This window comes from Phacochoerus africanus, chromosome 1, assembly GCF_016906955.1.
Source record: "Phacochoerus africanus isolate WHEZ1 chromosome 1, ROS_Pafr_v1, whole genome shotgun sequence".
Classification (NCBI taxonomy): Eukaryota; Metazoa; Chordata; class Mammalia; order Artiodactyla; family Suidae; genus Phacochoerus; species Phacochoerus africanus.
This window is the reverse complement of record NC_062544.1, coordinates 32,453,609-32,467,577: the sequence shown is the minus strand read 5'-3', so window position 1 is coordinate 32,467,577 and position 13,969 is coordinate 32,453,609. Positions and strand designations below refer to the sequence as shown.

The 13,969-nt window shown below is 37.3% G+C and overlaps 1 protein-coding gene across 2 annotated transcripts in view; it reads left to right on the top strand.

The window, feature by feature from the left end:
* The window catches only part of RAD17 (RAD17 checkpoint clamp loader component), a 29,971-nt gene that overhangs the window by 13,982 nt on the left and 2,020 nt on the right, over nucleotides 1–13,969 (top strand). Inside the window, exons 7-16 of one of the 2 annotated variants that reach the window (XM_047795535.1) lie at nucleotides 315–367; nucleotides 456–581; nucleotides 669–738; nucleotides 5,369–5,480; nucleotides 7,120–7,305; nucleotides 7,560–7,645; nucleotides 7,761–7,907; nucleotides 9,388–9,537; nucleotides 11,963–12,083; nucleotides 13,185–13,242. In XM_047795535.1, the coding sequence (XP_047651491.1) occupies nucleotides 315–367; nucleotides 456–581; nucleotides 669–738; nucleotides 5,369–5,480; nucleotides 7,120–7,305; nucleotides 7,560–7,645; nucleotides 7,761–7,907; nucleotides 9,388–9,537; nucleotides 11,963–12,083; nucleotides 13,185–13,242 (1,109 nt within the window). The remainder of the gene's footprint in view (nucleotides 1–314; nucleotides 368–455; nucleotides 582–668; nucleotides 739–5,368; nucleotides 5,481–7,119; nucleotides 7,306–7,559; nucleotides 7,646–7,760; nucleotides 7,908–9,387; nucleotides 9,538–11,962; nucleotides 12,084–13,184; nucleotides 13,243–13,969) is intronic. The other variant, XM_047795620.1, reaches the window with a different exon arrangement.

Below are 13,969 nucleotides of genomic sequence, written 5' to 3'. Positions count from 1 at the left end.
TTGTACAGAGTGGCTCTAGATTAATAAACTTTAAAAATTTAATGGTATAAGTATAGAAAAGCAAAACATTTTTGGAAAATGACATCTTAGTGAAAACATAATTTGTAGTGACCCTAAGAAATTTGATCTGAAAATCCCATTGATGTATATTATTATTTAGGATATCAGTTACTTGAGGTTTCCTTTAATTTCTACAAAAATGCTGGTTATAATACATTGACATTGAATAGATAACATTTTTCTGCCTTGTTAAATGTAAATATGAAAATAGTGGAAATAAAATTGAGCTAACGTTTATCCTCTGTTTTTAATAGGATTTACCTAACCAGTTTTATCGAGATCCCCATATTTTGCATGAAGTACTGAGGTGAGTTTCAGTGAAGTTTCCTAAAACTCCAAATTAAATGGCAAGTGGCTTAAGTTTCAACCTTGCTTGCTGTCTCTTGTTATTTCAGGAGGTATGTGCAGGTTGGGCGATGTCCTCTGATATTTATAATCTCTGACAGTCTTAGTGGAGATAATAATCATAGGTTACTGTTTCCCAAAGAAATTCAGGAAGAGTGTGCTATATCCAACATTAGGTAAGAATGAAATTTCTGCTTAAAATTTCACATACATGTTTTAAATTTCATCACATAAACTGCTATCTTTCTTTCTGAAACTTTCAGTTTCAACCCAGTGGCACCAACAATTATGATGAAATTTCTTAATCGAATAGTGACAAAAGAAGCTAATAAGGTAAGTCTCTTAAAAACTGATTAATTTGAATCTTATAATTATAAAAAGCCAAAGGTGGTTATATATAAACTTGGATTACTTCAGTTTTTAAAATTAAAAAATTTTGGCGTTCCTGTTGTGGCTTAGCAGTAATGAACCCAACTAGTATCCATGAGGATACACATTTATCTCTGGCTTCGCTCAGTGGGTTAAGGATCCGGCATTGCTCTGAGCTGTGATGTGGGTCACAGATGTGACCTGGACCCGTGTTGCTGTGGCTGTGGTGTAGGCTGGCAGCTGCATGCAGCTCGGATTTGACCGCTAGCCTGGGAACTTCCATATGCTGTTGATACAGCCCTAAAAAGACCAAAAAAATAAAAAATAAATACAAAGTTTTAATATACATGAGACATGTCATTTTAGAAAATGTAGAAAATACTGATTTTAAAAATCTTTAACCATTTTCCTACTTTTTGTTTTTTAATCTTTTTTGTCTTTTTATTGATGGACATTTGGGTTGATTCCATGTCTTGGCTATTGTGGCTAGTGCTGCAATGAACATGAGGGTGCATGTGTCTTTTTTAAGGAAAGTTTTGTCTGGATATATGCCCAAGAGTGGGATTTCTGGGGTCATATGGTAGTTCTATGTATAGTTTTCTAAGGTACCTCCATACTGTTCTCCATAGTGGTTGTACCAGAATAAATGGAAATTAAAATAGATATATTAATTTTGTGATTATTATGTTTTAGATGATAGCGTAAGTAAATCACTATATCTTATTTATGTGAGAACTTTTCAGGTATACTATTACAAGTCCTAGAATTCAAAAATTGCTGATTACTATTATGATAAACAATAAACCCAGTGTTATTTTCTTAATTTTAAAATCTTGTTTTGACTTTTTTTGAATACAGTTAAATGGCATTGAATTTTATTACTGTTTTAAGATTAGTTATTTTTATTTTTAGTTCCTTTGTGGCACAGTGGGATAAGGATCTCGTGTTGTCACTGCAGCAGCTTTTGTCGATGCTGTGGCACAGGTTTGATCCCTGGCCTGGGAACTTCCATATGTCACATGCACAGCCAAAAAAAAAAAAAAGAAAAGGAATTGTTTCCTCACATCTAGGGCCATTAGTCATCAAGAGTTTAACTCTACTTTTGTCCTGTTGTCTCTTTTTAAGGATGTAATAATTTTTTATTATGGTAAAAAAGCCATAAAATTTACCGTATTAACTATTTTTTCCAGCTTTATTTAGATATAATTGACATATAACATTATGTCAGTTTAAGGTAGGTGACACATTGATTTGGGAAACTTACGTACTACAAAACGATTACCTCCATAAAAATTACCTAACACCTCCATCATGTCCTGTACGTGTGATTTCTTTTCTGTGGTGAGAACATTTAAGATTTATTCTCGGAGTTCCCGTCGTGGCGCAGTGGTTAACGAATCTGACTAGGAACCATGAGGTTGCGGGTTCGGTCCCTGCCCTTGCTCAGTGGGTTAACGATCCGGCGTTGCCGTGAGCTGTGGTGTAGGTTGCAGACTCGGCTCGGATCCTGCGTTGCTGTGGCTCTGGCGTAGGCCGGTGGCTACAGCTCCGATTCAACCCCTAGCCTGGGAACCTCCATATGCCGCGGGAGTGGCCCAAGAAATAGCAACAACAACAACAACAAAAAAAGACAAAAAAAAAGATTTATTCTCTTAGCAACTTTCAAATATATAATACAGTTTTATTAACTACACTATCTTAGCTGATTTTGGGGGGGGGGCCATGCCCACAACATGTGGAAGTTCCCAGGCCAGGGGTCATACCTGCGCCACAGTCTCAACCCAAATTGCTGCAGTGACAACACCATATCCTTAACCTGCTGCGCCATAAGGAAACTACATCTTAGCTTTCTTTTTCTTTCCCCTTTTTTGGCCTCCCCTCGGCACTTGGAGTTCCAGGGCCAGGGATCAGGTCTGAGCCATAGTCAAGACCTGAGCTGGGCTAGGGATCAAACCCACATCCCAGCATCCTCAAGATGCCACCCATCCCATTGTGCCACAGCAGGAACTCCCATCTTAGCCATTTTTAATTGTAAAGGTCAGTAGTGTTAAGTACATTAACCGGGTTCTGAAATAGCTATTACTTTTAACACATCGTTTTTTTCTATCTTTCAAATCACAATGATGTTCAAGTAAATTAATTGATGGAACTTCTCCCAGCAGCATGGCTCTAGGGAGCCCTACTGCTATAAATCAACTGGATTTTTGAAACTATTTTTTTTTTTGCAATGCTATTTCACAGGAACTGAAGGAAATCTCCAAAGGAGAGGTTGTTTTGAGAATTAATGTGTGTAGAGCACTTAGCTAAATAAATATAATTATTAATAGTGAAAACTTAGAGGAGTTCCTGTCATGGCACAGTGGAAACAAATCCAACTAGAAACGATGAGGTTGCGGGTTCCATCCCTGGCTTTGCTCAATGGGTTAAGGATCCAGCATTGTCGTGAGCTGTGGTGTAGGTCACAGTCACGTCTCGGATCCCACGTTGCTGTGGCTGTGGCATAGGACAGCAGCTGTAGCTCCGATTCAACCCCTAGCCTGGGAATCTCCATATGCTTCGGGTGCAGCCCTAAAAAGCAAAAAAAAAAAAAAAAAAAAAAAAAAGTGAAAAACGAGAAACAAATTGAGTCCAATAGAGGGAGCAGTTACTATGGTGAACTATTTTGTCATTAGTGTTTTAAAAATATTTAGTGACATGTGGAAATACAATTTAATATCAACTTAAAAATAACAAGATGCAAAGTTATATGATAATCCTAACAATAGAAATGATGTTTTCACCCCTAGATATGTATCAGATACTATGCAAAATATTTTTATCTTTATACGAATAAAGATCTTTTTTTTTTTGTCTTTTGTCTTTTTAGGGCCACACCCACAGCATATGGAGGTTCCCAGGCTAGGAGTCTAATTGGAGCTACAGCTGCTAGCCTACACCACAGCCACAGCAGTGCCAGATCCAAGCTGAGTCTGCGACCTACACCACAGCTCATGGCAATGCCAGATCCTTAACCCACTGAGTGAGGCCAGGGATCGAACCCGTAACCTCATGGTTTCTAGTCAGATTTGTTTCTGCTGTGCCACGACGGGAACTCCGGAAAAAAGATCTTTAGTCTTTCCTGATATCATTAGGTATATAAAGTGTGGAAGGAACTTCTCATCACAGGTATTGGCCACATTTGCATGTTCATAGTAATTATTACCCATGGTATTTCTTCAGCTACCAAGGATCATGATTTCCAACAAATTACATTTCCTTACTGGCAAATAATCCATATCTAGAATTTTTCAGAAACAAATATTCAAAACAACTTTTAAATGTATTCACATCACAATAAAAATGAAGTTAATTTGTAAGAGAAGGCATGAGCCAGAAAATTTTGTAAAAGAGTGATGAAGAGATACTTGCTTTCTAGGTATTAGAACATAATATAAAATTAGAAATTACAACAGGATGGTATGAGCATAGGAATAGACAAGAAGAAAATGTGAAAACAGCACAGAAATAGGTCAATATGTGTAAGTCGGAATTTTTTTTTAACTTTTTTTTTTTTTTTTTGGCCACCCTGCATCCTTTGGAGCTCCCAGGCCAGGGATCAGATCCAAGCTGCAGCTACAAACTAAGCTGCAGCTGAGGCAGTGTCAGATCCTTAACCCATTATGCCTGGCTGGGGATCGAACCCTCGTGCCAGCGATCCCAAGATGCTGCTGATCCCATTGCATCACATCGGGAGCCCTGGGAATTTTTAATATGATGGAAGTGTCATTTTACATCACTGTAGAAATGGTAGACTCTTATGGTCGATAAGCGGCGTTGGAACAATTGGATACCCACATGGAAAAACATAACTTTGCCTCTTCATACTATGCACAAAAATAATTTCCAGGTGGACTAAAGGTTTAAATAGGAAGAAAAATAGGAGAAAATTTTTCTTAAGCAGGAATCAAAAGCCTGAGAGTTCCATTGTGGCTCAGCAGAAACGAATCCATGAGGACGCAGGTTCAATACCTGGCCTCACTCAGTGGGTTGGAGATCTGGTGTTGCCAGTGAACTGTGTTGTAAGTTCCAGATGCTGCTTGGATCCCATGTTGCTGTGGCTGTGGCTGGCTATTATAGCTCTGATTTGACCCCTAGCCTGGGAACCTCCATAATGCTGTGGGTGTGGCCCCAAAATGACAAAAAAAAAAAAGGAAAAAAAATCAAAAGCCTAAAATTCGTGGATTTACTTCAAAAAAATGGAAAACTTAGGAAATAGCAGGTATGGTAAACAAAGTTTAAAGGACAAGCAGGAGAATGAAAGAAAACATTTATAGTTTTGTCACAGAAAAGCACTAACGGTAGTTCCTGCTATGGCACAGTGGGTTAATAATCCATTTTGTTTCTTTGGAGGTGCCGGTACTCCCAGCACAGTGGGTTAAGGATCTGGTGTTGCCTGTTGCTGCATCTGTGGGGTAGGTTGCAGCTGCAGCTTGGATTTGATCCCTGGCCTTGGAACTTCTGTGGCTGAAAAAGAAAAAAAAAGAAAACAGGGGTTTTTTTTGTTTGTTTTTTGTTTTAGAAAATAGTTTTTCTAATTTTAATATTCTCATTTTAGAATGGAGGAAAAATTATTGTCCCTGATAAAACTTCTCTAGAGTTGCTCTGTCAGGGATGTTGTGGTGATATCAGAAGTGCAATAAACAGCCTCCAGTTTTCTTCCTCAACAGGTTTGTGAAAGATACACTTATATTATTATATAGGTGACTAGCCTTTTCTTAATTGGTTATGAAATGAAATCAAACTGAACATATTTTAACTTAAAATTGATATATGCCTATCTCTACTTATTATCTTTTAATTGAGACATTGTAATAAAACTATGTGTATACACGTGCATACGCATATCCTTATGAATGTGTCACCGTAAATATCCATCTGAGACAAGAAGCTAATTCATTTATGTGGTTTGCCACTTTACCCTTTGAAGTTAGTTTGGAATGAGACTTGCTAGGAGAAAATCCTGGTTCTGCCACTTTGTAGTGATTTAATCTTGCAAGTGACTTAATCTTTCTCTGCCTTTATTTTCTTACCTTTCACATGAGAACCTTTCTTACTGAGTTGTGTGAAGAGTAAGTGAGATAATACCTGTAGAGTCTTTATTCCAGAGCTTAATACACATTAAGTGCTCAAATGTCCAACTATTAATGGACGTAATAATAGTTTATATAGGATATGTTTAACAAATACATTTCCACTTATTTATAAGGGTGCTATAGTAAAGAGCCCGCTAATGGCAATGAGCTAATTTTCCTCTTAATGATCGTAGTTTACTGCACAGCCCTCATGAGGAAGCACTTAAGTGACCTAAGGATGCTTAACACGGAAGAATTGACCTTAAAAAATTAAAAGTTCTTTGGAGCTCTCAGAGTCCACCTGAGTTCCTCGTTTCTATCCACAAGTATAACCTGTTCGTTTAGTTACATCTTTGTTTTTCAAAGTAACTGTACATAAATACAGAATTCTGCTTCTTCCTATAGAAATAAAAATGTAAATGTTGCTTAGGTTCACTATAGGAGTTAAGGGTTTGGAAGGCTGAAGAAGATCATTCTAGGATCCTAACTGCTCTTTATAACATTGTTCTGAGCTCAGAAATTTTAAAGGGAAGAAAGATAGTAATTTTTGAGTGGGTCAGAAACTATATTAACAGCTATATGTATTTTTTCATTTAATTCTCAGACCAGCCTAATGAGATAAACAACACTAGGATTCAAACCCAGATCCTGTGTTTTTCTGCCATTTCAGGCTGCTTGTCTGAAATCATGTATTCTGGGTTCTAAACAGTACATTTCCCAATGAAATTGGAACACAGACAAGTTCATAAATTAGAGACTGCCCAGATCAGTAAAGAGGCAATACAGCATCACTGTTAAGCACAAATTGCAGAACCAGACTGCCTGAATTCAAATCACTTAGAAGCTGATGACCTTCAGCCAGTTACTTTGACCTCTTTATATCTCATTTCCTTACACTGTGTAATAAGTTTTCCGCATTAGAGTTGTTATGAGAACTTACATACCGTGCACCGAGAACAATACCTTGTGCATCATACCCTGAGAAATCAAGGTGCTATGCCTGTATTAGAAAAATGTGTCATTGTGTAAGTGAAAATTTGAAATCTGTGTCATGACATACTTCTAGATGACATTTTAACTAGTAACTAAAAGGGCACTGTGACTCAGTTTGTATAACCTCATAATTATTTATTAGAAATGTTTTAATTAGAATACTTGGTGTAACTGTTCTCAGTTTTAATTTTCATACTTTAATTTTATTTTAAATATTGTTGCTTGGATGTATATTATTTAGGAAAGAACAATTTATGGCCAAGGAAAAAAGGAACGTCTTCATTAAAATCAGATGCTGCGCTGTCAAAATCAAAACGAAGACAAAAACCTGACAGGGTTTTTGAAAATCAAGAGGTCCAAGCTATTGGTGGCAAAGATGTTTCTCTCTTTCTTTTCAGAGCTTTGGGGAAAATACTATATTGTAAAAGTAAGAAAACTTCATATGCTTTTAAAAAACCTGCTATTAGTCTTAAAATAAAATAGCATGTTGTATATTTGGCTCAGTTACAAGACAGAGCTAGGACTAGGTCAGATACTGTTTGGTAAGGCTTAAGACATAGCAGGAAAATGTATTTAGATAGTTTTATTGAACTATGAGTGGGATTAAACATATCAAATGAGAAGTGGTATGTAATTATACGGATAGTGTTATTTTTAGTAATTCCAGACTTTTTTAAATAGGAGCATCTGTAACAGAATTAGACTCACCTCGATTGCCTTCTCATTTATCAGAGTATGAACGGGACACATTGCTTATTCACCCTGAGGTAAAGTCTTTAATAACACTTAGTACTGTTTACAGGATATATATTACTTACATTTATGTTCCTATACATTCAATCACTGAATTTTTACCAAAATTATTTATACTTTTTGTTATAGGAAGTAGTAGAAATGTCACACATGCCAGGAGATTTATTTAATTTATATCTTCACCAAAACTACGTAGATTTCTTCATGGACGTGGATGATCTTGTGAGAGCCAGTGAATTTCTGAGTTTTGCAGATATCCTCAGTGGTGACTGGAATGTAAGACCATTTGACTGAAATGTCTTTTTTTCTATTACCTCAGAATTGAGAAGGAATGTTTACTTTTATTATAAGTATTTGATGTTATTTTAAGTAGCTTCTTAATAATATGACAAAATTAATTCATCCACGTAGTGTTTATAATGAAGCTTTAGCAGTGAATCTGGGGGGTTTTTTGGTGGTGTTCTTTCTTTTTTCTTTCTTTCTTTTTTTTTTTTTTTTTTAGGGCCATATGTGTAGCATATGGACGTTTCCAGGCTAGAGGTCCAGTCGGAGCTGCAGCTTCTGGCCTACACCACAGCCATTGCAACGCAGGATCTGAGCCATGTCTGCGACCTGCACCACAGCTTACAGCAACACCAGATCCTTAACCCACTAAGCAAGGCCAGGGATCAAACCCGCATCCTCATGAATACTAGTTGGGTTCGTTACTGCTCCTCCACAACAGGAGCTCCTGGATCTGATTTTTCCATGGTGATGTAGCACTAATTTTTACTGTAGTTATTTTCTGATTATAAAAACTAATGTATAGTCAGAAAATTTGACAGCTGTTTAAAAAGTAGAAGGAAAAGAACTGTGCTTCTTTCTATACTTTCTGCTACTTAACATTTTAACACTGTTTTCTGACTGACAGAGTAGTCCCACTAGTTACATTTCCAGCATTTGATAGCTACATGTGACTAGTAACTACTACATTGAACAGCCCAGGTACAAAACATTTTCATCAGAGACAGTTCTGCTGGACAACACTGTTTTGATATATTAATGTTTCTCTGTGTTATAAATACTGAGATAGCATTAATAATCAGAATCAGGAAAATAATAAAAATATGATACAATTTCTGTGGTAGAGTTTCATTATTCAGCAGTTGTATTTGCTTAATTTTTTTTATGTTTCTTCTTATTCTTTTTTTTTCTTCTTAGTCATTTTGAAATTTTCTAACCTATTGACAAACTGAAAGAATAGTTCAGTGAACACCTATATATCTTTAATTTTTTTCACCAGTTTTTCACATTTTGGCACGTGTGCTTAATCTGTATGTATTTATACATTTGTTTTGGCTGAATAATTAGAAAGTAATTGCAACATGAGGACACTTGATACTTAAGCATGCCTAAGAACATTGTTCTGTTATAGCTATAATAGCATACATATCACACCTAAAATTAACATTAATTCAGTCACATACCGTCCTTGTTCCTATTTCCCCAGTTGTCTCAAAATACATTTAAAGTTGTTTCCACCACTCCCCAACCAACATCCAGTTAATATTCACACATTACATTATTGTTGTCTCAGTTGAATTTGCTTTAAGTAATTTTGTAGCCCTATTAATTTTAGGGCCATGGTCAGGTTGGAAAAAAAATGAACATATAGTACTAAACATAGTTAGGCTCTTTTTTGGTGTCAGTAGTACCAATAAGTACTATTTTATAAATCTCTTATTTTTTTATTTCACATCTTGTCTCCTTTTTTTAGACACGCTCTTTACTCAGGGAATATAGTACATCTGTAGCTACGAGGGGTGTGATACATTCCAACAGAGCCCGAGGATTTGCTCATTGCCAAGGAGGAGGATCAAGTTTTCGACCCTTGCACAAACCCCAGTGGTTTCTAATAAATAAAAAGGTAAAAAGAAAAAAAAATTGTACATTTTCAATAAGTAAACTATAAGTGAATGTAAATTATATCTCAATAAAGGGTTTTTTTGGGCTGCCCCTCACCTTATGGAGTTTCCAGGCCAGGGATCAGATCCAAGCCACAGTTGCAGCCTATGCTACATCTGTGGCAATGCCATATCCTTAACCCACTGTGCCAGGCTAGGGATCGAACTTGTGTCCCAGTGCTGCAGAAGTGCTGCCAATCCCATTGTGCTACAGCAGGAACTCTGGTGTTTTTTAATTAAAAGGCAGGGGGCAGTTCCCATTGTGGCTTAGCAGGTTAAGAACCCAACTAGTATCCATCAGGATGCAGGTTCGATTCCTGGCCTCATTCAGTGGGTTAAGGATCCAGCGTTGCCATGAGCTGTGATGTATGTTGCAGACGCAGCTCAGAACTGGCATTACTGTGACTGTGGCAGTCAGCTGCACCTCTGATTCAACCCCTAGCCAGGGATTTCCATATGCCACAGGTGCAGCCCTAAAAAAAAAAACCAAAAAAAAACAAAAAAACAAAAAAAACCACAAAACGATAAAACAAAAAGGACATGCTTCTCTTTTTTCTTTTTTTTTTTTTTTTTTGGTCTTTTTGCCATTTTCTTGGGCTGCTCCCATGGCATATGGAGGTTCCCAGGCTAGGGGTCTAATCGGAGCTATAGCCACCAGCCTACACCAGAGCCATAGCAACACAGCATCTGAGCCTCGTCTGCAACCTACACCATAGCTCACGGCAATACTGGATCCTTAACCCGCTGAGCAAGGCCAGGAATTGGACCTGCATCCTCATGGATGCTAGACAGATTCATTTCTGCTGCACCACAATGGGAACTCCAATTATATTTTTTTTTTTGTCTTTTCAGGGCCACACCAGCGGCATATGGAGGTTCTCAGGGTAGGGGTCTAATTAGAGTATTGCTGCCCGCCACAGCCACAGCCATGCCAGATCCGAGCCTCGTCTGTGACCTACACCACAGCTTATGGCAATGCCAGATCCTTAACCTACTGAGCAAGGCCAGGGATTGAACCCACAACCTCATGGTTCCTAGTTTGGATTTGTTTCCGCTGCAGCACGACAGGAGCTCTGATTATATTTTACTTTTAATTGAAAAACAAATCCTGGCTTTACTTCTAGCCATCTGGACAAGTTATTCACCTAACATGCCCTTAGTTTCCACAGCTGTAAATGTAGAGGTTTGAATTATTTGGAAGTCAAAAACAGATGGCCCACACAGATTTGTAAAAATTAATTGCCAATCTTTAAAAACTAGTATAATATTTAAAAGTTGGATAGGGATATTTGGCCTCAGAAATTCTGGAGTCTCCTCAGAACAAAAAAATGAAAGGAAGGCAACACTGGTCCATATGTTATATGGCAGCAGTCTTCTCCAGCCAAGTATTTTCTGCCTGTTGGAGATAGGACTGTCTCCAGTTGCTGTACTGCACTGATTTCTGTTATCTGCCTGGCTCCTATAGCATCTGAATTCGTAACCCCTGAAATTAGGTCATCTCGAAGATGTCTTCTAGTTCTAAAATCACAAAGCTAAGTATGAACCTATCATTTATTACCTAAGAAAAACATTTTTAATGGATTTCTTGGAGAATTTCATAACTCTTAACTAATCTGTGTCCCTTATTGACTTGCTTTGCTCTTTATAGCCATGTATATTAATTCTGCAATCATTACATATAAATAATCTCTCCAAGATTGTTAGCTCTTTGAAGGCAGAGATTGTGCTTTTCTTCTCATCACTGTAACGTCGTACCTTGTGTTAACTGAGGAAAATATATTCTTTCATTGAGAAACCATATCCTCACATAATTTGTGATATATGTATGTGCCCTCATAAACTGAATTCCTTTTTTTTTTTTTTTTTTGCTTTTTGCTTTTTAGGGACATACCTGCAGCATATGGAGGTTCTCAGGCTAGGGGTCTAATCGGAGCTACAGCTGCCGGCCTACATCACAGCCACAGCAACGGCCAGATCCGAGCCACGTCTGCAACCTACACCACAGCTCACGGCAACATCAGATCCTTAACCCACTGAGCGAGGCCAGGGCTTGAACCTGAAACCTCATGGTTCCAAGTCAGATTTGTTTCCAGTGAACCACGACGGGAACTCCTGAATTACTTTAATTTTTAAGTTTGTTTTTCTACTTTAAGTCTCTTAAAAAGTTCTTAATTCTGTCATATCAAATGTCAAACAGTTATGTAGGTAAAATAGTTTATTAGATACTGCTGGTCCTAGCATTAGTTATAAAGGACAAATTAGGTAAATGCTTAAAGTATATTTGTAGTATATAAACCCATATACCTTGTGAGATAATAAACTTAGTTCATCTAGGAATAGATATCCATATTTAAGTTTAATTTTCATTTCACCTTTTTTCCCCTACAGTATCGAGAAAATTGCCTGGCAGCAAAAGCACTTTTTTCTGACTTCTGCTTATCGCCAGTATGCCTCCAAACACAGCTGTTGCCATACCTTGCGTTGTTAACTGTTCCAATGAGAAATCAAGGTAATAACATGGGTTTTTATTATCCTCAAGAATTAATGTCTTATAAAATTTTTCTGGGGGGGGGGTCATCTCATTGCTATATACTAGAGGGACTTTTTTCCCTTTCCTTTTTGAACCAGAATTTACACATGCTTTTTGATTAAAAAAAGAAAGCAAATAATCTAGAAGTATGTAAAGTAAAAACTGAAAGTCTCCTATAAGCACAGGTAATTACTTTTGACAGGTTAATGTAAATTCTAGACTTTTTTCTGTGCATATCCTGATATGAGATACAAGCTTTAATTTGCTTTTGTCACCTACCATGGATAGTGTTCCATTCTTTTAAATTAGTGCAAAGCAGCCCTGGAGGCTAGCAGGTCCAAAGACAAGGTCCCAGCAGAGCCAGTGTCTGGTGAGGGCCTGCTTCCTAGTTGGAAGATGGCTGTCTCGTCATTGAATTCTCTCATGGTGGAGAGCAGAGCAAGAGAGAGCTCTCTCTGCAGTCTCTTGTATGAGGGCACTAATCCCACTCATGAGGGTTCTACCATCATGACCTAAGAAGCACCTCCCAAGGCTCCATCTCCTAACACCATCACCTTGTGGTAGTACCATTAACTCTGTGCAGTTAGCATTTCAAGATATGGTTTGGGGGTAAGAGAAACATTTAGTTGATAACAGCAATGCCAAAATGCCATTTTTCATAGCAAGTACACCATTTTATATCCCCACTAGCAATACACAGGGGTTCAGCTTTCTGCACATCCTTGCCAAACCTTGTTGTTTTGTGCGGGTTATTTTGATGGTAGCCATCCTAAGAGGGGTGAAATAGTATCTCACAGTTTTGATTTGCATTTTCCTAGCAATGTGTGATTTTAAGCATCTTTTCCTGTGCTTTTTGGCCATTCTTCTTTATAGAAATATCTATTTAAAGCTCTTTATTTAGGAGTTCCCCACTTACTCAGCAGTTTAAGCATCTATGTTGTCACTGCTGTGGCTTGGGTTGCTGCTGTGGCCCGGGTTCGATCCCTGGCCTGGGTTTGATCCCTGGCCCAGAACTTCTGCATGCCACATGTGCAGACTAAAATGAAATAAAATAAAACTTTTTAAAAATCTCTGTTTTAGCTCAAATTTCTTTTATCCAAGATATTGGAAGGCTTCCTCTGAAGCGACACTTTGGAAGGTAAGGTGATCATTTTAATTTTCAAAGAGCTATTCTGAAATGTCCACCAAATACATTACCTTTTTATTCATTATACAGTCAATAAATGTAATCTGTAAAGTCCAAGAAATACGTATAGTATGGGTGATTAAAGGTCATATGATTACATTATAGACCCATCTGTTACATTTATTACATACATAACTGCATATTTTCACCAGTTCAGAATGAAACATCAGGCTAAATGGAATCACTGAATCACAGAAGCAGAGGAACTTTTAAAATCCTTGAGTTCAACAAATCTTGCATATCTGAAAATCTTTTTTCAGTTTTCCTGCCAAGAGATATTATTCTTAGCCTGTATTTGGAGACTGTAGTAATCAGGAATTACCTCAAAAGACAGCAGTGTCTTTTTTATCTCTTTATCATAGAAAATTCAGACAAGTGGAAAATATATAGAAATCTACATCTTTATTGTTCATTTTATTGCAAAATGATATCTGGACTCATATCAGTGATTAGCGCAATGCCTAAATTTCATTTCTACTTGGCTTATTTATAAGGTCAAATTAAGCATTTAGGCATTCCAAAAAGGTTTAAAAAGAGCTTGCTTCCTGGTCGCAAGGACAAAAATAAATGATAGAAATAGCACCTGTTATCCCTTCTACTAGTTCTCCTATTCCTGGTCCCAGATGGAAAACTTGCTTATCTAGGTTTCTTTCCCCCCCGTCTTTCATAGATTATTAAA